Source organism: Orbicella faveolata, unplaced genomic scaffold (assembly GCF_042242905.1).
Source record: "Orbicella faveolata isolate gen_17 unplaced genomic scaffold, um_ofav_v1 contig_12, whole genome shotgun sequence".
NCBI lineage: Eukaryota > Metazoa > Cnidaria > Anthozoa > Scleractinia > Merulinidae > Orbicella > Orbicella faveolata.
The window spans coordinates 11,769,878-11,794,853 of NW_028301539.1; the positions used below are offsets into that span (position 1 = coordinate 11,769,878).

Below are 24,976 nucleotides of genomic sequence, written 5' to 3' on the forward strand. Positions count from 1 at the left end.
ACTACCTAAAGGAGGGTTGAATTTCGCCCTAATCTGCACTTTCAACCCCCAAAGCTATAAAATAAAAACGTTTGATTCCGAAAATTTTTTAACTGGAAAAAAGATAGGCATCATGACTGTGCTGTTCAAATATACAAAAAAGTGACACATGTGAGCACTCTAACCCAGACCTCACGCACCGCGCGTCCCAAGTTATTTAGTAAGTAAACCCCTTTTGGCGCCTGATATGTCGGCTGATGATGTCCGCGGCTGAGATATTGTCCGAAAAATGAATATTTGGCCGAGAAGTGAAGCTTGGAGGGTAAATGTGAAATTTTGAGGACAATCTCTCAGCCAAGGACATTATCAGCCAACACACCAGCGAGCCAGAAAGGGGTTTATTGATTTTATAACCCTCCCATTAATTTTCTGCATATTTTGTTGACTTTTTTGTACTTATCAGAACAAAATTGGCGACCAGTTTTTTATCAGCGGATTCCACGAAAAGAGTTTGTTTTTCTCCCATAAAAAATAATAAAGATGAAAAGGGGAAATTCTAGAGCTGGATTTTTCTTTTTAGCTTTGTTTCTTTTCAACAGAAACAGTCGCAGGGCAATTATCGACGCAGGCGGAGGTTATTGCGTGATAACTGCCCAGTAATTTTGCACCACGTGACGTAAAGTAGCCAATAGAATTGCGCGAAAATTAAGCGTGGGATATAAAAGTTTATATAGTGATTTACAAAGAAAACCCTTTGAGATTATATGTCACCTGTGGATAATGTTTCAACACCATGAGACTTCCGTTGTTTAAAAACTGGACCAAATTTATGTTTAGTCTCAAAATGTTAGTCAAGCAGGCGTTCAAAATTATTTCTCGACTACTCATCAACACCATTATCTAGAGAGTCTGTGGCCTCAGAATAGAGGCTCCTTTACGAATTTTTTTTGTAAGCTGGTAACAATGTAATGCATAACATTATTACTTCTACTGGTCATCTTTGTTTGGTGAATTCGGACATCTCTTTACTATTAAAAAAAAAAAACTGGCTCGGTCACATCACCAAAATATGAACGTTATTCACCTTTTCGTCTTTATAATGTTCGCTTACAAGCCTCACTTGGCGGATTTCTCAAAGAAGTCTTTGTTTCTCTCTTCCCTTCTATCACGCAGAAAGAAAAGACACGCCACGAGTTTCATAATTACTTTTTGAGAGGTACCAGTCAGAGCACAGCAAGTGGTAATCAAAACTCAAAATAGCTGTTTCGTCTAACTCAGGTTCGGAAGTTAATAATAATTAATAATTAATAATTTTTTTGCGAACGACCCCCCAAAACAGGCCAACTAAGGAACTTGATTAAAAGTCCTTCAAACAAGCTGAATCAAATTGTCTTGTGAAGGTAGCAAAGAAACAGCATATAAAGACATCGTTCCCAAAGTGCTAAGATATATTTTAATCTAATATGCAAGGATTGATACAAAGATCGAGATCCGTGATCACGTGATCACGTGACGTCTTCTCCTCCAATCAAAAAATTGTTTTAGTTTCGCGAGTAAAAGCGGGAAAAAGGACGATTCAATTCTTTTCACGATCTCTACTGACAAAACCGATCTACAACGAAAGAAACTCAGTGGGTCAAACCGTTCAAAGAAATCCCGTTCTATTCGTGCTACGTCCTAGCTTTCCACCACTTCAGCCGCTAAAGTTCAGGCAGGCGAGTTAGACAGCAAAGTCAACAGAATGCCAGAAACATACACCAGAGAAATGTGCTTCTTCTGGTTAATTAGAAACTGATAAAGACACGAGAACTAGTGACAAATTCACTTTGGTTGTGGAATAGTTCGTGTTTTAGCTTGGAAAATGTTCGACTATATGCGTGCCTTAAGTTAACAGGGCTCGGTATAATTTTTTTGACACAGTGGTCATTACATTGCCTATCGCTAAGAAAAAGTTATCTTCTTTCCCACCAGTGGAATCCGATCCCATGAATTTTAAGCATAATAGCATAAAATTCGACAGGTACAATTAGCAAGGTGTAGGTAGTTAACTTGCTGCTGGTTTGTGATAAAGCTAAATATCTTAATGTTTTCAAAACTTGGATTATGTGGCTGGAAATCAGGAGCTGGAAATACTCGTAGTTCTAGTTCCCTATATTGCCGGAAGTGAAACAGACGTTCCACCTGTTCAATGGAAGTCATTGAATAACATCCTGTTTACAAAAACAAAATCATTTAAAATTGGGTTAATTAAAGAAATGTTGTTTTTGCAGAATTTATAAGGAAGACTTTGTTCACCTCAAAACTGCTCTTTGGAATTGCTTGTCTCTGTATTCGGTGGTCTGATCTCCGTGATGAAAATTTAAGCTTAACTCTGGAAGATGTTATGTGTCACCAAGAGATCTCTTGTTTGCATATAATTAGCATAATCTGCACCACAACATAAAATCCTTGATTGCTTATACAATCGCCGGTTTAAAAAGGAATCGCGTGCGTCGACTTTACTTTGTGACCAAACTCTGATCTGTCGGAGCTTTCATCTCAGTGAGTCTTTCAAAACGGCGGTTCCTCTCCTAGGTATTTCGCCTGATGAAGACAGGTGGGTCGCCTTTGCTTTTTCGTTTGAAAGAGCTTCCTGAACCTTCCACGATTATTTATTCTCTTGTCACCGAATATTTGACTTGTCGGAAAATTTTGGTTGCGCACAGGGAGTTTATGCACAGGCAGCCCAAGCTCTCTATGAACTACACAAGCAACACAATATGGCATCGAATTATAAGGGTTTATATGGGATTTTCTACAAAATATCCATGGAGGTAGTTAAAAGTGAAAATTCTCAATAAAAATGGCTTACCTTATTCCATACGTGTGTTGTTTGCTCCTGGTGTGGTTATTTTACCGATTGAACTTGATTTAAGCGACTTTTTTGAATTCCGCTTTTCTCTTTATAAAGAGAGGACAAGGCGAAACACCTCAGTCGGACAGCCTGCAGAATGAAGTCAAAAATCCCAGGCTAAAATGTGCCCACGGCCACAAATCCACCGCAGAATTCAAGGACAAAGGTTAATCTTTCATTTCAATCCTCTAGCCACACAATCACAGCCCTGCGAGCGACGCCAGGCGGCTCTTCGTGTCCCCAGTGAAACGACAAAACGATGGAAGAGCTCCGTGTCGTTTGATCCGCGACCCAACGACCGTTGAAATCGGCTTGGTAACCTCGTCATGTTGGCAAACCAAGACTCGCGAGGGTACTAGACCGCAATTTGTCAATTTGTCAAACGTAAGATCAACGGTGAAAGCTCCGTAGAAACGGAGGAGATACAATCATTTTTGAAGTGGAAGTCGTGGTAAGTTTTCACGTTTATGCACCTTTGAGTTACTTGGTCCTCCCCTCACCAATTTAACTTCATATCCCCATAATTCGTTAAGAATTCTCTCGAGCAAAACAGAGTTCAATTTGCTTAAGGCAATTTCTTTCTCTTCGTATGCTCTAGACAAAATTTTGCTGGCTTCCATTACAGTTTCCTCACAATATTCCTAATTCCACAATACCCTAAGAGACGCAAATTTAGTTTATCAGCTCGGGAATATTTTATACAAACAGATCAAAGGTGCATAAACGAGAAAACTTACCAAGACTTCCACTTCAAAAATGATTGTATCTCCTCAGTTTCTACGGAGCTTTCACCGTTGATCTTACGTTTCTTTGGTTTTGAAGCCATTTTGCAAAAGCGTTCTGTACGATTTTTATTTTGCATTGTAAATTCGACCTGAGGGGACCCCGGGTGTTACAAGAAGTTCGGTTGACAAATTGCGGTCTAGTATCCCCGCGAGTCTTGGTTTGCCAACATGACGAGGTTACCAAGCCGATTTCAACGGTCGTTGGGTCGCGGATCAAACAGACACGGAGCTCTTCCATCGTTTTATCGTTTCACTAGGGACACGAAGAGCCGCCTGGCGTCGCTCGCAGGGCTGCGATTGTGTGGCTAGAGGATTGAAATGAAAGATTAACCTTTGTCCTTGAATTCTGCGGTGGATTTGTGGCCGTGGGCACATTTTAGCCTGGGATTTTTGACTTCATTCTGCAGGCTGTCCCGACTGAGGTGTTTCGCCTTGTCCTCTCTTTATAAAGAGAAAAGCGGAATTCAAAAAAGTCGCTTAAATCAAGTTCAATCGGTAAAATAACCACACCAGGAACAAACAACACACGTATGGAATAAGGTAAGCCATTTTTATTGAGAATTTTCACTTTTAACTACCTCCATGGATATCTTGTAGACAATCCCATATAAACCTTTATAATTCGATGCCATATTGTGTTGCTTGTGTAGTTCATAGAGAGAGCTTGGGCTGCCTGTGGTTTATGTGAGAGAATGGAAACGAATGAGGTAACGTTATAGCTTGTACATGCGTTGAGCCGTGAAAAAGTGCGTTGCTACGGCTGCCGGGGTCAAATTGGAGACACTGCAACTCCAGCCGTAACGTGAAACCTGACTGCTTGAGTCGCGAGGTTTTGTCATAGAGGTTAGTATGTCGGTTTTATTTCGCCTCTCTTTCCTTTTTATACGGATGTTCACCACTTTAAGTTTCAGTGGGTGGATCATAACCTGTGAGTACGTATTAATAATAATTTGGCAAAGGTGTTGGCACGATAAGTTTCGTATTTAGCGCAAAGTTGTTTCCCGGTGAGAGCTTCCGTCAAGAGTTTAGTGAAGACTTGTTATCCATGGGAAGGATTCGCAATTCTCCAAGATATCGTAACCTCCATCGATCATATTGTTGTCACATGAGATTCAAAAGCTTTCCTTCAGGGATAATACGTTGGTCCTAGCTAAGCAAATGAAGAGCATCTTCCTTTGAGTTAAGCCATTCGTTTGTGAGAAACTAAACTAGAGAAACGACCAGTTAGCCATTACTACTTGTTTACACTTCAATTTGGTGTGCTGCTAGGACATACTCTCCCCATACCTCTAAGTCACAATAACACTGTAGCGGCGCTCCCTTGATGTCCCTACATGCTCAACTGGCTATAAATAGAGAACTTAACATTAAATCTGGCTGATCTGCCAAGATCTGGCGTCTTGCACGATCAGTTTGTTGTTTTAGTATGGCAGGTTCACAGTGTTTGCCATTTTCACAATTTGGACAATGACGAAAAAATGAAAACACTATGATAAGATTTTACTTCGAGGATATTCGAAGAACAGGACGACTTCAATTATTCACGCAAGACTTGATCTAGCTTTTAAAAGCTTGAAAAGAAACGAGTGATGAATTGCAGTCGGAGTCAGATCAAAATGCAATGCCAAACAGGAAGCAGTAAGACATAATACACAGAAATTGTTGATATCCAGAAAAAGTGAGAAGCTTGTAGAAAAATTTCTCATGATGGCTTTTAGCAAGCAGGTATCAAAATCTATGATGCTATAAAACCGAGACGCCCGTATAATGAAATTTCGAGGGAAGTTCTTAGTTTTGAGAAACAGCTCGCTTACTGCGCCGAATGCAATCGTGTAATTTGCATTATAACGAGAACATAACCTTAAGTTTCGGTTACTTTATTTGCAAGATTGAAAATAAAGAAGAAAAATCGTGCGGCAATCGTATTACAAAGTAAGGCAATCCATCACAGGAAAAGAATGAAAAAAAAAATCATTACTATCAGAACAAACGAGGTTAAAATTTTGGAAACTGGTAACCCCGACCATTTTTTAAACATTTTCTCACTCAAAAGGTAAAGTGATATCGCTTTCTACTTGCAGGTGGTACGTGCTGTATAAACATGTTAATGTGGATTGTACTTGCGGTAAGCACAGTCTGGGCATGTTTGCCTTGGACGCTCTGACATGATATGAGGAATTGATTAAGATGTGGTATTCATTTGCCAACCTCGTTGAAATGATGTTCTCAAAAGAGCGAATCACTTGATGCACTTCACTAACCAGCACTAGCGAGTCCAAAGTCTAGTATCATGGCATCAGTACATGTGATTCTACTTCTATTCCAATGCATGATATTCTGATTATTGTGCTCCGCTAGATCATATCCCGTACTTACAACACTAAGTTCATTGCTCACGGAGAGCCACGTCTATGCCAAAATAAAATTATCACTCCGTTTTAAAATTTCATAATAATGCGTAACCAAAGAACCTTAAATCAACTTCGTATTTACGCAGCTTTTGGAGACTGAGGAATTAATGTATTGAGCGAAGTGTCGGCTTTTTATATTTATTATTCTTTATTTAGAATTTGACGTTGGCTATGAACCTATGTTTTTTAAAGGGGTTAAATCACACTACTTAAGGTAGTTCTGTTTATATCCGGTAATTACGAGCTCCAACCTTCAAACTGACAGAGAAACAGTCTTATAGCCACATAACAATCCAGGATAATTTCCGACCTTATTAGACAATACGTCATACAAACTGAGATAAAGTTGAAAAAATCGGCCCGATGTCTTTCACGTTTACATAAATGCAATCTGTTTTAATTTTCTCCAAGTTTGCCCATCCATGCCTCTTTTGGGCTTTTCTGTATTTTTTCTTTTAGTTCTTCTACAGTTCTAAGCCGTTTTATATTACGGTACTGACCGCCTTGTCAGTGCTAAAATTGCTTAACATTGCGTGATCTATCCTCTATAAATTCGTCTATTTAGTTTGTTTATGGGCGTATTTGAAAATTTAAAGCGTACTCAATGTATAAAGATGAACTTTTCCTCTTTCACGGTACCTTCTATTAGAGTTGATGCATATCATGAGTTCGCGCACTTCAAATTTATTTAGATTCAAATTTATGGAGAGTTCACTCAGTGTAAAAATAAAACTGGAGGACGTTAACTCAAGGCTCACCTTGAAAAAATTTCAATTAAAAATTATTATTTTTGTTTCACAGAGCTGTTGTAATGTTTTTGGTGATTTAGAACTTGGTAAGTGGTCAATGCTTGGAATTGCTTTGCCATATAATAAAGAATGCAAACCTTTTTTGCTTTTGCTCAGTAGAAAGACCAATAAATTCTGCTTATTTCTTTGATTTTCAGGTTCAGTAGGTCATCAGTACTGGAAGTTAGATGGCAGTGATGTCGACATTAGGTCAGTTATATGGCTGCTGAGTATTTTAAACCAAGAAATATGACTTGCATGAATGACTGACGTGACTACTTCCTACTGAGATAGCATCTGTTTCATATTTCTTTAAAATTGACGTCCAATCCTTTTTTTGTGGCGGAGAGGTGGTCTAATATCTAGCTCTTGAGCAAGCTTCTTTACTCTCACGGTACCTCTCTCCACCCATCCATTCGCTTAATACTACAAAGTCCGAGGTATGCTCCGGCTGACCACTTGGCTTGACGCGGGATTTACCTCATATTTATTTGGGTCCTGAGGAGTGGAATGAAAAGGTTCTGTGGATTGGCTTATGTAATACTGTGTCTGTTTTTGTAGCATGACTCGGTTGATTCATAAGGAAAAGGTATCAAATTCCCTCGAACATGGGCAGTTTTGCTTCGTGAACGCTGTGTTTGTGATAAGAAGCGCTTTAAATTCTGATGATGCTAGTGTTGTTGGACATGATCCTTAACCGATTGTCAACGATTTGTTTCTTCCTGTTTGATCACATTCATACCAACCGCCCAGTAAAATCTGTGTATAATTGCCCAGTCGTAACGTATATATAGGGTATTGACCAAGCGTGAGGTCAAGATGGCTGGATATTAGCCAAGGTCTATATTTTTCCCCGTATTTATGGACCGAGACGAAACACGCAAAAAACAACAACAACAACGAAAAAAGAACACAGCGGTACACAGCAATCCCAAGCGTCCTCCTGCCCGCTCGGGTAGCCAATCACAGCGCAGGATTCGGTTCATCTTGCCTGCTCACGGATCGAAATAACAAGAAACAGACAGCTTTACGTTTAATTAGCAACTAAGTTTTTAAACCGAAACGTAATTTTTCAGTTTATTGATTTTCAGTTCCAACAATGCGTCAGAAGTTAGCATTGGTCGATGCTCTGAAGGCAAGTCACTGACTTTCAATACATCAATATCATACGTCAGAACTCCTTGCTTAGACGCCACAGGCGCAAGCTTTACAGTTTCAATGTGGCTGTATTTACAGTTTACTACAAAAGGTCAGTTTCCAACAATATATGCAGAAATGAGACAAAAAGAAGGTGAGTCAAAAGGTTTCTACCTATCGGCAAAAGACCGACAATTTCATTTGACGGTAATCCATGGCGTGGGTGAATTTATTGAAATATTGCAGAGCAATGACGAAATCAAACTGAAAACGTGGACACACTTTGTTGTAACGTTTCTTGCTGAGAAGAGAGAATTAACCATGTACATCGACGGCAAGAAACAAGACCACGCATCATTATGGCAAGGGATAGACTTTTTTAGTAAATTTGGTATACCTAACTGCACCATCGGCAACATGCCTGATTTTCGGCTCAGCAATAATTATCAGTTATTCGGATCAGTGATGGACTTTTATCTGCTGAACTATGCAGTATCTGATGATTATACTGATTCACTTAGAGGTAAGTTTCATATAATAAGTCACGTTATTTATTCATTTTGATTGGTGTCTTTTTATATAAATCAGGTAGATCCCATGTTGTTGCGTCTGTTCAGTAATAGATCACAAAAGACGTCAGTGACACGCTCGGCCACAGTGACACACTCGTGTGCCACGTTTTTGTTCTTATCGCATTTTGATGTCATCTGTGATCTATTACTGAACAGACGCACGGCACCGAACATGGAATGTTTTTTTTAAGTTGATGTGTGCACTGCCATTTGTTAGTATTTAACGCTGCTTACTTTGCAGTTGAAATTTTGTGTTGGTGAATGGCTTAACGACGCATCGAAGAAGGTCAGCATTCTTTTCGCAGAAATAAGTGAAAATTGTGAAAGAAACAGAAAAGGTTTTCTAACAAACTAAATCAGGCAGCTTTAACGAATAATGTTGCAATCTTAGAATGCCTAAAATGCGACCAATATCACATTACTGAGGAAATTGCCATCTATTCTGACCACTGAATACTAGGTGAATGTCTAAAGCGGCTAAAAGACCGCCTTGTCTTTGTTATTTTACTAAAACTAGCCCGATCTAAATCCGCAAATGACGTCATTATTAAATGCCATGGCTACAAAAACAGTTGTAACAATTTTGATCTTTTATTACCAATACTATAGGTTGAAGTTGCAAGGAAAGTTTTATACCCCATTCACACCAACTAAACTACTTAAACTAAATCAGGTTTAGGTTTTTCCAATTTGTCGATTATGCTTTGCACTTATTTTGAGAAGACAAAATTCAAACCATTTTTAATCAAACAGGCTTTTAGCTGGTTAAGTTGTGGGGCGTGCACGTACGGTATAAGCAACTGATTTTTAATCTTGTTTAGTTAAACCACAGTTGTGGACGGGGTCTAGTTTCTGTTTAATTCTCGCGTGAGCGAAATTCACTGTTCAATGTCTCGTTCGAGGAAAAAACTGGGAAGGCAAGCGATTACTTGCCTCCCCATTCAGAGCCGATGTACGAGTGATACGACAAATGCCTTCACCTGCCACGAACAGGATGTGGCGAATCTAGCAGCTGGACGTAAAAGCTGAATGGTCTGAGGCTCTTATTATTTGTAACGTATTTGAAGCAATTTTAAAGTGGTTTTGTCTTAAATTCAATGGCTTACATCACCCAACAGGTTTCCCTGTTGTCAACAAATCTGCGAACCAAGTGAATGACTCTGTTGTATTGGTGATGTGGACTGCTCCCATAACAGGACAATGCCCGGTGCACGCGTACAGTGTTTATCATAAAGAAGTCACTTCCACAGAATGGACGTCAGTAAAGGTGACGAAGAACACAACCCAGTACATTCTTCGGTTGATCTGCAAAAGGGATTACGAGATCGGAGTTACAGCGTGGAGTACGAATGGGGAGACATCTCTGAACGACAGCAGATTGTGGAAAGTAACAACCGGTGGAGGTAACAGTCATATAGTCAGGTTGCTATTGTACGTTGAGCGACCTTACAAAGCCTCAATGGAAATAAAACGGTGGTGTAAAAGGATTCAAACAGTTGGACGTTCACCAAAGATATACAAAGAACCAAAAAAATAAGTAAAAATAAATGTTCTAAAAAGATAAGGTTAAAACGGATTCCACTGACATTAAACTAGCTAATTTCCAAAAACCAAGTTCAAACGCTTTTTTTTAAATCTCAGATTTATCTCAGATTTTAAAATGTTCAGAAAATTCTTCCCTTTTGTCGCCTTGCTACGATCTCATTAGCAAAATAATATTTGGTTGAATGTTTTTAAGCTTGCCCCTCTATACGTCAGACGATTGGCACAGTTCACCAAAAATGAGCATATTCTATCACTTGAAGTGGGCAAGATGCATCTTTGGCCGGCTTACATGTCCAGTTAAAAACGGGACGAGCTCTAAGACGACCTTAGTTGGTCGTTAAAGACGGTTAAATGGAGTTAAGTTCAGTTTTCTCTAAAAGTTAACACCTTTTTAAAGTTATCTCAGATTTGTTGCAAGTTCGCAAGAAAACAATTTATTGTGTCATATTCTCTGAATTAAGTTCAATTCTTAGGTCACTTGTTAAGCTAACTTCCTTTTCGTTTATTCGTTTTCGTGGACAAACCATCGCCCTTTTTGTTGAAATTAAATTATTAAAGTTGATGTTTACCACGCAAAAGCCTTTTCCCCTTTTATATATACGAAACGGAAGTATTTGCACTCTTTAAAAGCTTTTTTTCGAATTTGCGATTTCGTACTGAGGAGATGCCTCCATTTAACTTTCATATTCCCTTTCCCTTTAGTTGCTTTATTACACAAGTTGTTTACCGTACTTTGTTTCTTTACAACCCACCGTTCTCACAGCCAAACCATCACCACCCGTCATCACGAACTTGGAGAAGTCAAACTGTGGGGTCAATCTTACATGGAGAGTCAATGAAGTTGCCCGATGTCCGGTGACTGAGTGCACTATTTACTACAGGCAAATTTATGGTGACGCAACAAAGGAAGATTCCTGGAGTAAAATTGACATAACAACAGTCTCAGTGACTCACCATCAATGGGAACTACAGTGTGGCACTCAGTATGAAATTGCACTGTCTGCTTGGAACGAGATGGGGGAAAGCAAATTGTCAACCAGTCAGCACATAACAACAGAATCGCGTGCAGGACTTCCAGGTAATTTGTAAAACTTGTTCCCAAGTTGTTCAGTATCATGTTAGTCTTAAGAAAAGATATCCGATGATACTTCTGTTTTGGACCGGACCAAACAAGGGAGTTATTCTTACTGCGAGAATCAAACCACCTACAACTGACTTCACATTCTGAGTCGCCATTTCCCGGTAATTCCTGTTGTTTTTTCACTGTGCAAACACAGCTCATTTATTACCCCATACTCTGAAATGATGATGTAGAGATCATGAATCTGGTGTCTTGTGCGTGTTACGTGTCCAGACAAAATTAGTGTCTGCTGTATTATACGCCTCGTGTAAAACAGGACGAACTATCAGAAACTCTTAACCCCTGGTACACAAAAGCAGACAAGACTAAAATGGTTCGTTATGACGTGCTATCCTTCTTCAACTACCGACCGTCCTTTAACTTACACAAAGCAAAGGTTCAACCTTTAGTTCTTTTTACAGGATTCTAAAGCGTTTTCACGACGGGGTAAAATATTTTCTATATCTCTCCAGAAGAATGATGCGTCTATAGAATAATTGAAAATTCATCAGGAAATATATCAATGCACATCTACCACAAACAAACTAACAAGTCCTTCAATCTGTAACTACTACATCTGATATGTTTTTGCTCGAATTGCAGAAACTTCGACTGGAAAAGTAATTGGTATCGCTTTGGGAAGTATGACTGTGTTCCTAGTGATGATCGCTGGGACTTTCTGCTACAGAAGAAAGTTAGACAGGAAGCGACAGCGAACTAGCAGGAAGAGAAAATGGTCAGAAATTTTTAATTTTTAGAGGACAAACTAAAATAAAATGAAATTAAAAAGATGTATGCTTAGCTCAATTTCATTCTTCCACCGCACACATAGCTTTTTACTCTTCTTTCAATTTCATTACTACCTCCCCGTCTCTTTTTTCTTACCTGGGAATATGGGCAGAATTTGGACTTTCTAAGCGGCAGGTATATTTTGCAGGTTGCAGGTTGCAGGTTGAAATTTAATTATAGCTGAAAAACCGCTGGCACTAAAAATAATTAATAACCTATATACTCGTCAGGGGTTCTTACATAAAGTAGTTCGCCTCTTTCACGTAGTGAAAACACGCTGTTATTAATATTTAGGCCTTCTTTGGCAATCTTCTAACTTGTTACGCCGTGTACAGGAACCAGAGACTTCGTACGCTTCCCAACATGTTTGTGATCGCACTTGGTTTGGGCGATGTTCTCATATCCATCGAAAACACGATCGATCCGCTATAAGTACTTATCGATCGACACGCAGAGACTAGTGAAATCTCTTCAAAGCCATCTGGATGGCCGCTCCACAGATGTCTCCATCGATTCCAGATTTGGCTCGAGTCTTCCCTCAACAACAGAAGATTGCCATCACAAATGAAGCAAATAAATAAAGAAATGAAATAATATAAGATTTTAACCGACGGAATATACTAGCGCAAGCTCAATGTGCTTTCATTTTGGTACTCACAGGGAAGAAACCAAATTCAGCAGATATTTCAGATGATATTTCAGATGTTTCTTCAAAAACAATAATTCATTGCAGGCTTAAAATCATTGAAATATACTCTCCTCCCATCGCTTCGGCCGGTTTGGCACTTAGGTGGAAGCCACCTTTCTGAGCGACTGTAAACAGCGTCATGTAACAGTTACGGTAATTCTACCAACTGTACGTTCTTTCAAGTGCCAGCGGTTTTCCAGTTATAATTACATTTCAACCTGCACCCTGCACCCTGCACCCTGCACCCTGCAAAATATACCTGCCGCTTTCTAAGACAAATTCTTTGCTCAGAATTGAGGCATGCTTGTACAAATTTACCGCTTCGTGCTGCAAGTGCTTAGCAAAGTAACCATGCGGAGTACCAGTTAATGACGTCACAATGGCTACCAGAAAGGTCTACTTAGAGTGAGTAGATGAGTGGATTATTGTGTGGCAAATGAAGCGCTCTTTTAACTTAAACAACCTCACTCCATTTATGATAGTAAAGGCACAAATAGATTGTTAAAACAATTCATAAGGCTGTTAACTACGATCGTTGGAAATAGAGGTAGTAGTTGCTGTCTGTTCCCTTAACGCTTTTTTCATATTTGAAAAGTTCCTACATTTGAATTGCACCAGCAAATTTATTCAAATGAACTACACATGATATCTATTTAGGTCCAAGTCAGACATCAGTCCTCTTCAGAACTTGGAGGTCTGGCCCGAGCAAGTTACTTTGCTGGAAGAACTGGGTCGAGGGGCATTTGGGAAAGTACATAAAGCAGTTCTGAGAGATTCTCCAGGAGTGGAAGTATTTGACGGCAATATCAGAGGGACACATGTGCAGTTCAAAGAAGGACGAACAATTGCTGTGAAAGTTCTTAGTAGTAAGATGTTCTCCTTTCCAGTTTGGCTATTTATTTACACAGTTGCTTTATATCTTCTTTAATTCGTGTGCTGCTATATGCACAAGCTAATTTTTCACTTGTTTATTACCTACTTTTGCCAATAAGAATCACAACGCCAATTTCTCAAATGCGACGAATAAAAATACAAAGAAGCACGCTCAGGGAAAATAAGGATAAAAGCGCGCCATTTTGAGTGCATCTAGATATCGGCTTTTTTGATGCACAGAATGTTACTACACCTACATATAAATTTACATATACAAGGCTTTCTGATGGGTGGCATATACGATCAAGCAGCGTTTGTAAAACATTATTATAAGTAACTGAAATATTTCTGTTGTTCTAAATGGAAAATCTCTGAGAGGATTGGATAAAAATATTGGATAAAAAGATGTACCCCAGTGCACGGATGACATTATCAGGTAGATGAACTTATAAGAAGAAATGAGAAGGTTTCGTTCAACGGCAGAATGAAAACGTGCTCAAACACTTTTGTACCTTCCGGCTCGTATTTCTACAGTAGACTAAGCTGTAATTCTTAGTGTAGAGACTAACGATAATTGTAACGCTTCATCCAATAGCATTAGCAAATGAACAAGACAAAGAACAGTTTCTGGAGGAAATTGATCTCATGAAGCAAATTGGTTACCACACTAATGTCCTCGGTATGATTGGTTTCTGGACAAGATCAGAACCTTTCCTCTTGTTGTTAGAGTATGTTCCGTGCGGGGATCTACTGCATTGGCTCAGGGAAAAGAGAAAACAAGTAAGGTTTACATATTTAAGGAGGTAAACTAATCAGTGGAAAGTCCACTTTAGAAGAATATCACTAGCCACGTAACCCTTATCTTAACAAAGTTTGAGTTTAAACTGAAACAACACGACTATTCATCTTGAAATGATCTTTATTGCAGTTCGATTTTAGTGAATAAAACAGTAAAACATCAAGCCTTACTCATTAGGAGTCAACTGTAGTTCTAAGCCAATAGGAAAAAACCGCTCAGAGCTCTGTAGAACTGGCTCGTCAACTGGAAACTTGACAAACAAAAAGATCAGCGAAAGATGTAACTTGAATAACATCTTTTAAGGGTCGTATCTCTATTTCTTTCTTGGAAAGGTTGACAATGGGAAGTTTCCGAAACTTCAAAACATGGAACTTTTGACACTTAATACAGTTGAAACCAACATGGGAGAGAATACTGCAGGGATTGGCAGGAGCATTCTCGCTGACAGTCAACCAGGACAAGAAATTAAGAAAGTAAATAAAGGGGCGATTGATGGAAAAGATTTCCAGGACAAAGAAGTAAATAATGGCGATGAAAAGTGTGAACATCAAAGTCACAAAGACAAAAATCTGTGTAAAACAGAAAAATTGGCGGCTGAAGAAACTGTGGGGAAACATTTCGGTGAGGACGAAGATGAGAAAGACAACAGTGATTTGGAAACAAATCCCTTCATAAAACTGGAGCTTTGCGAAGAACCTCTAGAAGTGAAATACACCGTGTCTCAAGAAGACACTAACAATGACAATGACGATTGTGGAGATTTGATTGCTAAAGATATGTTATCTTTCGCATGGCAAATAGCACGAGGGATGGTAAGTGAAAATGAACGATTTATTCCATAAACGCAACAAAATTTATAACAATATTCATCTGCTCTTCGACCCGAACGTCCAGCTCACGTTTCTTCGTTTACAACATGTCATCACTCGGACCTAGTCTCCACTCGGTAAATAGGCAACGCGCCTTACACAAAATGAACACAAAATTTCAGTTCGGAACATCCTCCCGCCCGATGCAGGGAGTGCATCACTACATGTAACTTGTCAACCAAGTTCAATAGAGTTCAACTAAAATGTTCAACAAGGTCTCATAAAGTTCAATTAAGTTCAGCAGCTAAGTCAGCATCAGAGCTTTCAAACAGGTGTAACCGCTGTACTGGACGACGGGTAAGACTTCCAGATGAGGTCCGCAGGGTAACGGACCGGATAAGACCGTCACGGCCTGTGTGGGTGTCTTCCACTCGTGCACGTGACCACTGACCCCGAGCTACGCGATCCTCGCTTACTAGGACCAAGTCACCTTTGCAGATTTCACGACCAATCTTGTACCATTTCTTGAGAGGTGTCAGGGATTTTAGGTACTCTACATGCCAACGCTTCCAAAATCCATTTACAAGCTTCTGGTGATACTGAAAACGTTTGGTGAGGGCTCTTGAGGTCTGTTCTGAAACATGAGTGTCTTAAGTCGGACACGCTTGAAGATTCCTGCCAATCAAAATCTGTTCAGGGGTAATCACACTGTAGTCATCAGGGTCTGCACCAAGGTAAGTAAGAGGACGACTGTTCAGCTGTGCTTCAATTTCAGCTAAAATAGTAGTTAACTGCTCGGCATCCAACATTGCTTTGGCAAATAGTTTCTTCAGTGGCGTCTTGACACTCTTTACAAGACGTTCATAAAAGCCACCCCACCATGGGGCTTTTTCCACAATGAACTTCCACTGAATCTTCTTTTCAGACAAAGCACTTTGGGTCTGGTCTGATTCCAATACTCTCCAACATCGCTGTAGCTCCTTGTTAGCAGCCTTAAAAGTTTTTGCATTATCTGACCAAATAATGCTGCACATTCCTCTTCTTGTAATCATCCGTCTAAGAGCAAGGAGAAATCGCTCAGTTGTCATATCACATACCAACTCCAAGTGTATTGCACGGGTAACTGCACATGTAAATAAACAGATATAGACTTTTTCACCACTGTCTTTCAAATACAAAGGACCAGCAAAGTCTAGACCCACGTTAGTGAACGGTGGTGCAGGCTTAATTCTGTCTTCAGGAAGTTGTGCCATCTGCTGACCAAAGGGTTTTGTTTGGTAATGGCGACAAATTAGACAGTTCCTTAGTGTCTGACGGACGGTCGATCGTCCCTTGATCACCCAAAATCTCTGTCGCAAAAGTGACAAAGTGTGTTCAACTCCAGCATGTAGTTCACGGCTGTGAATATCATCAATTAACAACTTAACAACAGGATGGTTAGAAGGCAGGATAATAGGATGTTTCTCCTCTTCTGGCAACAGTGACTTGTGAGTTCTTCCTCCAACACGAAGAAAATGACTAGTCGGACACATAAACGGGTTTAAATTGGCAAGGTTGCTGTCCTTCACTGGACCATGCTGTTTACATGACGCAATTTCTTCAGGAAAACCTGCTTCTTGTACATGAGATATCAACCATTCTTCTGCATTTTGTATCTCTAAACCAGTTAAAGGGCTGTCAATTCTTTCCTCTTCTTTCACTCTTGAGTTGCTAACGAATCTTCTGATCCAAGCAACAGTTCTTAGCAAGCGACTATACTTGCTGAATCTTGTGAAGTCAATAAACGGCTCTTTGGGTTGCACAACACAACTGACACTAGCTTTACTCTTCCTCTCTGGGTTAACAATTTCACTGGAGGGTTTTGACCTTAAATCCTCGGGCCAATCTTTTTCGGACTCTTGCAACCAAGAGGGTCCTTTCCACCACAAATGACTCTCTCGTAACTGACTTGCAGATAAACCTCGGGTACGTAGATCAGCTGGGTTCTGCGGTCCTGGACAATACCTCCAAACACTGGGATCCAGCAACGACTGAATTTCAATAACACGATTAGCAACAAATGGTTTCCACTGTGAGGCTGCTCCTCTAATCCAGTGTAACGTTGAAGAATTGTCTGTCCAACAAACAATGCGGCTAATGGGACAATCTATTGCACCTTTGACATAGGTGCAAAGTCTAGCAGTAATTACAGCAGCCATCAACTCTAAGCGCGGTAGGGTAATCTTCCTTACAGGAGCCACTCGGGTCTTGGACATCACAAGACTGGTAGATACCCTTCCATCTTCACAAACAACTCTCAGATAAACTGCAGAGGCATAAGCAACTTCTGACGCATCACCAAATGCGTGTAGCTTTACTTTGGGGTTCTGACCTAATGGCAAATCAGTGTAACATCTAGAAATTTGAAGGTGTCCAAGTTCAGAAATCTCTTGAACCCACTGATTCCATTTCGATGAGACTTCCATGGGAATTTCCTCATCCCATCCAACACCCTTGGTCCACAAGCTTTGAAGAATTAATTTTGACCTCACTGAAAAGGGTGCGATTAGACCAATCGGATCAAATATCTTTGCTGCTAAAGACGCCACCTTTCTTTTAGTGTACACTGTCTTTGATCTCGACTTAACAATGTCCACATCAATTGTAAAGACAAGGTTGTCAGTAAGTGTATTCCACTTTAATCCTAATGCTTTTGTGATTGGATGTGCTTCTGCTAGATCACTTTCCAGGCTGACAAGACTAACTGCTGCTCTGTCCCTCTCTGGTATGACCTCCATAAGCTCAGATGAATTGCTTGACCATTTTGTCAAATTAAAGGCAGCTTTCTGCATAAGCTCAGTAGCACTTCGCTGTAATTTCAGCGTTTCCTGCACATTGTCTCTCCCTGAAGCAAAGTCATCAACATAAGTGTTCCCCAAGATTTCATTTGATGCAACAGGGAATGTTTCTTTACACCTTTTCACATGCTCTTGAATAGTGCCAATGGCAAGAAACGGACTGGAAACAACTCCAAATGTGACCCTTGTCATTCTGTAAATCTTAGGCGTGGCCTTGGGGTCCAAATCTCTCCACAGATACCGGTGTGAATCTCTGTCTTCTTCTTTTAACCGAATCTGCAAGAACATCTTCTCTATGTCACCCATGATACCAACATAATTCTTTCGAAAACGCAGAAGAATTCCGACCAAATCTGGCTGTAATGCTGGGCCTGGCTCTAAGCAGCTGTTCAGAGAGACACCATTGCTATCTTTCGCTGATGCATCAAACACAACTCTTGTCTTGGTTGTCTGCTTGTCTTCCCTGATGATCGCATGATGAGGGAGATAGAACACCGGACGCCCATCTGTTGGTGTAATTTCATCACAAGGTATTTCTTCAGCAACACCGTTCTCAACATACTTGTTAATCGCTTCTCTGTACGATGCAGCTTTCACTGGCTCATGGAGCAGCTTCTTTTCTAGATTGTACAACCTACTTTCCGCTTGCCGGTAATTATCTTTCAATGAAATGCAATCTTCCTTCCATGGTAAGGATACTTCATAGCGACCATCATTGTATGTTAGTGTCTCTTTAAACTTCTTCAAGACCACATCTTCTGCATGAGTAGTAGAAATTGAACTTTCAGCAAGTCTGACACCAATGGACTCCAAATCCCAGAACTTTTGAAGTGTTTCATTCAATTGTTCTTCAACACTAATTTGAACATTCATAGACACAGTGCATTCTTGGCCATGACCACCTGTTGGCCCACAGAAGACCCAACCCAAAGTTGTGCGAACTGCAACTGGCTCACGGGAACCCCCTCTTACAATGTCTCTTGTCACAAAGGAATAATAGAAATCCAAGCCAATAAGCACATCAATCTCTTGTTCCTCTCTAGGGAATTCTTCAGGAAATGCTATGTTTCGAAGGTGACACCATCTTGTTGGATGAATATCCACAGCTTCAGCTGGCCGGCATATTACTGGTGTAGTAAGTGCCTCAATACATTGAGGCTGTCCAGATTTGTCAATAGGTGCCACAGTAAACGCAGTTCTCTTCCGCAAAGTGCTCTTGGTGGCCTCTCCACCAAACCAGAAACAGCAATTTTGACACTCTTCACATCAAGACCAAGCTCATCAATTACACTCTGCCGAACAAACGACGTTTGAGAACCAGGATCAAAGAAACATCTCACAACTTTTGAACACCCATTTGATCCACACAAAATAGCTGGTATGGTCTGCAGGATCACTTTTCCACCTGAGCTCACTGCAACAGAATTTGCCACAACTGAGGACGGCAAAGCAGGACCTGACGACGAGGGTAGTAATTCCGGGGCTGATTCCACCTTGACTTCTTCCAAGGGAGGACGAGCTGAATCCTGATGCAGGAGACTGTGATGTCTACCTTGGCAATGCTTGCATGGAGGTTTCTGGCACACTTCGGCTCTATGACCAGGTTCAAGGCATCGGAAACACAGGCCTTTAGACGTTGCTTTTCTGAATCTTTCTTTCACAGGTAATGACAGAAAAGTGACACATGACTTCAAACCATGGTTTTTGTAGCAAATGACACACTTGCCCTCTTGCGTTGCCGCACATAATGCAGAGGTGGATAATTTTTGTGACCGGTTAAACTTGAAACGGTTTTCACGATTTCCAAGATTTTCCTTTGCCGGAGCTTTGGAATCAAGAGAAGGAGGCTGTGAAGACTCTTTAGCTCTTATCAATTGCTCCAAGAAAGTAAACAGTATTTTCACTTCCACACAGTCCTGTTTAGCTTTCTCCTCATTAAGCTCCAATTCCCATTTTTCCACAACTTTTTTTGGCAGCTTGTCAACTATTAGAGGCACAAGAACTGGAACCAAAGTTTCAGAATGAAACTTTTCACCAAAGGACTCAACAGAGCGAACGTGACCTATCACTTCATCGTAGAATTTACGCATGGAGGTTGCATCATCAGAGCTCAAACGTGGCAAATGGATCAAGGATCTTACATGTGCATCAAGTATTAACCTTGCATGCCCGAATCTTTCCTTCAAGATTTCCAAAACTGGCTTGTAATTCGCTTGTACCACTGCAAAACCTTTCACCGCTTCAGCAGCCGAACCCTTTAGCGATCTCATCAAGTACTCTAATTTTTGGACATCTGCCAACGACGGATTGTCAACCACTGAAACTTTTATCGACTGATAATAGGGTTGCCAGCTCAAAACATTTCCGTCAAAGGTTGGTAGATTAATCTTGGGTAGCTTAACTTGTACTTGAGAGGACGACTGGGATACGGGTGGATTGCTTCCTAACAATTGTACTTCGGGAACTTGTTTACTTGCCAAATAACTTGTCATTTTGGCCATGCTTTCAATTACACGCGCTTCGTATTCATTATGGCTCTCACATTCCGCCTCGATCTCTTCATCCTCTAACATTGTGCACATCGTGGCTTGCACTTCCTGCAAGTCACTCCACTTACTTGCGACATTATCTTTCAACACTTGAACTCGTGCATAATTATCTTGTTGTGACAGGGCTTCGTCGATTAACTTCAACGTGTCTGTGACAGATTTTCTCAGGAATTTTCTCTTTTTCTTGATAGCTGCTAAATCTTTCGACATTTTGAAAGACCACAAATTTTACTAACCTCATATAATCGCAACAATTACAGGTCTGCACATTCACAGAAGTTCCTCTCGTTCAAAGTGCTGATGCAATACACATGTGGTTTGTTTGGCGCCAAATCGCCGATATGCGAAAACCAACTTCTTCGCAGTAATAAACGGATCCAACTCTCCTTTTGCTCGACCAATCGTCGAAACTGTTTCTCCAAATCCAATATCCGGCTCGAAGGACCATGAAAATGAACGATTTATTCCATAAACGCAACAAAATTTATAACAATATTCATCTGCTCTTCGACCCGAACGTCCAGCTCACGTTTCTTCGTTTACAACATGTCATCACTCGGACCTAGTCTCCACTCGGTAAATAGGCAACGCGCCTTACACAAAATGAACACAAAATTTCAGTTCGGAACAGTAAGTAACGAGCAGTCGCTCTTATAGGATTTAATAGCTGGCCTGAAGTGACACGATCAACTATTTTTTCTTGTTTTGAATCAAATTTTTTTTCAAATAATAAGTATTAAGTTGTCGGTACACAATTATTTAGCAGCGGAACAGTATTTTCCATTTTTCATCTTAAAACCAAACCTATACTACTCAAAAAGAACTGCAACATTGTTTATTTCAATTTCACATTTTACAAAAGTGTGCTGTATCATTAAACTCAGTTGAGTACGCGTAAATTTGATGTCGTTTAAATTTAAAAAAAGATCAGTTTTAAAATGATTTAAGCATGAGTTTATCGTACCCACAGTTTTTGAGTTGGCTGACATAAATTACTTGAGTGAGTTGATTCTGTTACTGTTGCTGTTTTTTAACAGAGTTATCTGTCAGGCAGGGGATTTATCCACCGTGACTTGGCAGCTCGTAATGTCCTTGTTGGAGAAAGCAAACTTGTTAAAATTGCAGATTTTGGTTTGATGCGTTACACGGATGGAGATATATACGAAGTGAAGAGGCAGAAGAAACTCCCCATAAAGTGGATGGCACCTGAAGCTATTACGAACAGTATCTACACAGCACAGAGTGATGTGTATGTTACTTTATATATCAGAAAATGATTTTCCTGAACATTAGACGGGATGGTTTGTTATTGCTTACATAAGAGCTGGTTTAATCATATTATAAACTTTCTGTACGTGTGACTGTGTGTATCTTTCAGGTGGTCATATGGTATTCTTCTTTGGGAAATATCCACAATGGGTAAGAACAACTTCATTAATCATTTCTTAAATTTTTTCTCTTATACCTTAGAAATCAACTTGAGACAATTTCAAGTAATACAACTGTCAATTTTGAATTCGAAAGTCTCCGGTGCGCAATGGCATCACAGAGCAGATATTACAATAATGTAGATGGAGAATACTTAATTGCCTTCGACTCACGTTTTTGAGTGGTGTTTTCAAAGTTAGGAACGTTGCTCCTACATCTTTTCGAACACAGAAAACATAGAATAAAGCAGAAAATTTTGATCTTTAGTGCGATTTGTATAAGAGAAATACTGCTCTGTGAAAAAACTGTTTGAGTCATTTCCTTTCTCTTATTGCCAGCGAACCAATGTTTTACAGTGCGTTTATTGAAACCGGGGCCACGCAGACAATGAAAACCAATCAGATAGCAGAACTGAAACAATAGATTCCAACATTTTCAAATCCAACCAATCAAATGTTCGGTTCAAAACAATGAAATCTCAACATGTTCGTTGTGATGCTGAGTGAAAATGTTGGAATCTATTGTTTCAGTTCTCTCATCTGATTGGTTTTCATTGTCTGGGTGGCCCCGGTTTCAGTAAACGCACTGAAATGTTGTCTGGGATGGTTTGGCATATCCTCAGTTACTGAGCTTATGATCTTAATTTAAATGAACAAATTTTGTTACAGGTGGCACCCCGTATCCCGGAATTAACAACAAAGAACTACGCAATCTTCTCAACACTGGATATCGTTTGGAAAGACCAGATAGCTGTTCAGAAGAATTGTAAGTCAATAGTCATGCAAGATCTGACTTGAGCATAGCTTTACCGCTGTATCTACTAATAACACAAACATTTGAAGATTTAATCACTAGCAAACTGCCAAAGTTCTTCAAAAAGATGTCGGAAATTCTTCTTTTCCCTGTAAGGAGGAACAAAATGAAGTGATTTCACACTATAAAGCGCAGCTCAGATCTGAAAGTTGTTTCACTCAGCACTGGAGCAAACTTATGACTGTGTGTCGCCTATTTTGGTGCTCTTCAGCGCCCAAAAAAGTTCACAGATATAACAACCATTTTACAACTGCCAGTACACATTTTATTGCACGTGCTCTACTATAAGAGATAACAAAAACCAATTTTAGGATGCAGTCTTTTGCATTAACTTGCTTTGTTCCAAAAAAAAAAAAAAAATGATTTCACAAGAGGCACAACAAATCAACACCGTGTTGCAATGGGATATGAAGCTTGTATTTTAGCCACCTCATGAACCATTCTAAATTACTTTTAAGTGATATATTAATGTTTTCTTAGGTATTCATTAATGCTGGACTGCTGGCAAGACGATCCCAGACGCAGACCTACATTTGAACAAATTGTGGCATCACTGGAGGTTATGATGACGAGAGATACTCCATATTTTGATTTTAATCAACTGGATGAATCCCATTCGTATTACAATATTGCGTCATCGTTCAGTTGTACCAATGAAATGAAAGACGAACAGACGGAGACTGCACTTGTATCAATGGTGAATCTAGATGCGCCTAAGGGAAAATGCTCAGGTTGAAGATGTGGCGTTTCTTACCAATGTGACAAAATTACTCAGATCCTCCACCAGCATTAAGATTTTAAATGATGATGATGATAACGATGATACTACTCTATCTAACCTCGAGCAACTGGGGCTTGTTAAGCTGCTACTTTAAACAGCTGATGAGTCGAGTCAGTGAGAACATCAAGAGATTTATATGTTGAATAACAGTAAGTTAAAAAAGTGCTAACAACTGCCTTTCATAATAGTGCACCGGTAACATCAGTAATATAGATCACTTTTCATTTTGATGCAAAATTTTGATACTTCATATCGATTTGATTGCCATGTACCGATTTCCAAGAGCTAATTCCTCGTATCCGTCCATCGTTCCAGATTCTACTTTATAAATGCGTGGTGTGCATTTATTCTCCTATTGTAAAACTTAGTCGCCACATTTTGTCTTCTAGATCTCGACCACTTATGTGTTAACTTTGTATACCGTATTATCTTTTTCGACGTAGTGGTTGACTATTTACGCGGTCTGGTTATAGCACCCGTTTTAGCGTGAGCATAACCTCAGAAGGTCCTTGAACTGGGTGATTGTATCGTATCACGTTACTTTTAGACATTTTTATGTGGATTATATTTCAGATTTTCTAGTATCCAATATTTTCCAACGAATCTTCCAGTACTTTGGTGGGCCTGAGGTCAGACCTGAGCAAACCTCATTTGAAGTGAACGCATTACGAAGCACGACGGTTTTTAAAAGCCTTTATTTAAATTTGTGTAATTTGTAGATTTTCATCAACTATAACGAGTGTGCTACGGAATAAAACTTAAGCTTGTTCTGTTTATAATTAGTGTTAGTCATTAATAGAAATTTTACCTCGGGAAATTCTGTTCACCTTGATAAAACTGTTCAGTCTATGTCCGCTATTTTAAGTAAAAAACATTTGCATTAAAATTATGGGAAACATAACATACATCCAGTTGTCAATTTGCAAAGAGTAATAGAACTTTCCCAAAACTTGTACTATTTCATCGGTTAATGTGAGTTGCATGAGAGGTTCAATACGTATCTACAAGTATTAAATAGTTGAAAGTAAAACCTGCAGAACACGACAGTATTCACGTTTGCGAATGTATCGAAATTGTTTCAGATGGTGCCCAGAAGGACGAACATCGCCATATTAATATCATGGTTGAACTGTAACATATTTAAAAACTTGCTTGCGGCGAAATTTGAAAACTCGGACAGGAAAAATCACATGATTATGGTGACGTCATCGTTTTCGAAAGGCTCCGTTTTCAAAATATTTTCCGTCCACACTTAAACGCAAGGCCGGCCCTTTTCAAATTCCTTCGGTTCTCGCCGCGGACCTCGGCGCGAGATCGTGCACAAGTCCACGAAACCTTGCACAACTGACGAATTAGAAGGCGAAAATCCGCAAGTATTTT

At 39.8% G+C, this 24,976-nt stretch overlaps 1 protein-coding gene across 1 annotated transcript; it reads left to right on the forward strand.

Annotated features, from left to right (window-relative positions):
• The first annotated feature begins 4,364 nt into the window (after nt 1-4,364).
• Nucleotides 4,365-24,645, forward strand: LOC110054653 (uncharacterized). Its single transcript, XM_089282397.1, has 15 exons — nt 4,365-4,500; nt 5,739-5,782; nt 6,870-6,903; nt 7,015-7,066; nt 7,948-8,516; nt 9,684-9,968; nt 10,874-11,188; nt 11,834-11,966; nt 13,365-13,573; nt 14,176-14,360; nt 14,712-15,191; nt 21,612-21,823; nt 21,953-21,993; nt 22,671-22,767; nt 23,296-24,645. Exons 2-15 carry the CDS (start codon nt 5,759-5,761, stop codon nt 23,549-23,551), a joined length of 2,892 nt encoding a protein of 963 aa, XP_089138523.1. The 5' UTR covers nt 4,365-4,500; nt 5,739-5,758; the 3' UTR covers nt 23,552-24,645.
• The last annotated feature ends 331 nt before the right edge of the window (nt 24,646-24,976 follow it).

What these genes read in the sequence shown, in the direction of transcription:
- LOC110054653 (XM_089282397.1), top strand. Translation starts at nt 5,759, where the DNA reads ATGTTAATGTGGATTGTACTTGCG. An exon ending in GGCAAATAGCACGAGGGATG is followed by an intron (nt 15,192 to 21,611) that starts GTAAGTGAAAAT and finishes GTTTTTTAACAG; the next exon opens with AGTTATCTGTCAGGCAGGGG. An exon ending in TACACAGCACAGAGTGATGT is followed by an intron (nt 21,824 to 21,952) that starts GTATGTTACTTT and finishes TGTATCTTTCAG; the next exon opens with GTGGTCATATGGTATTCTTC.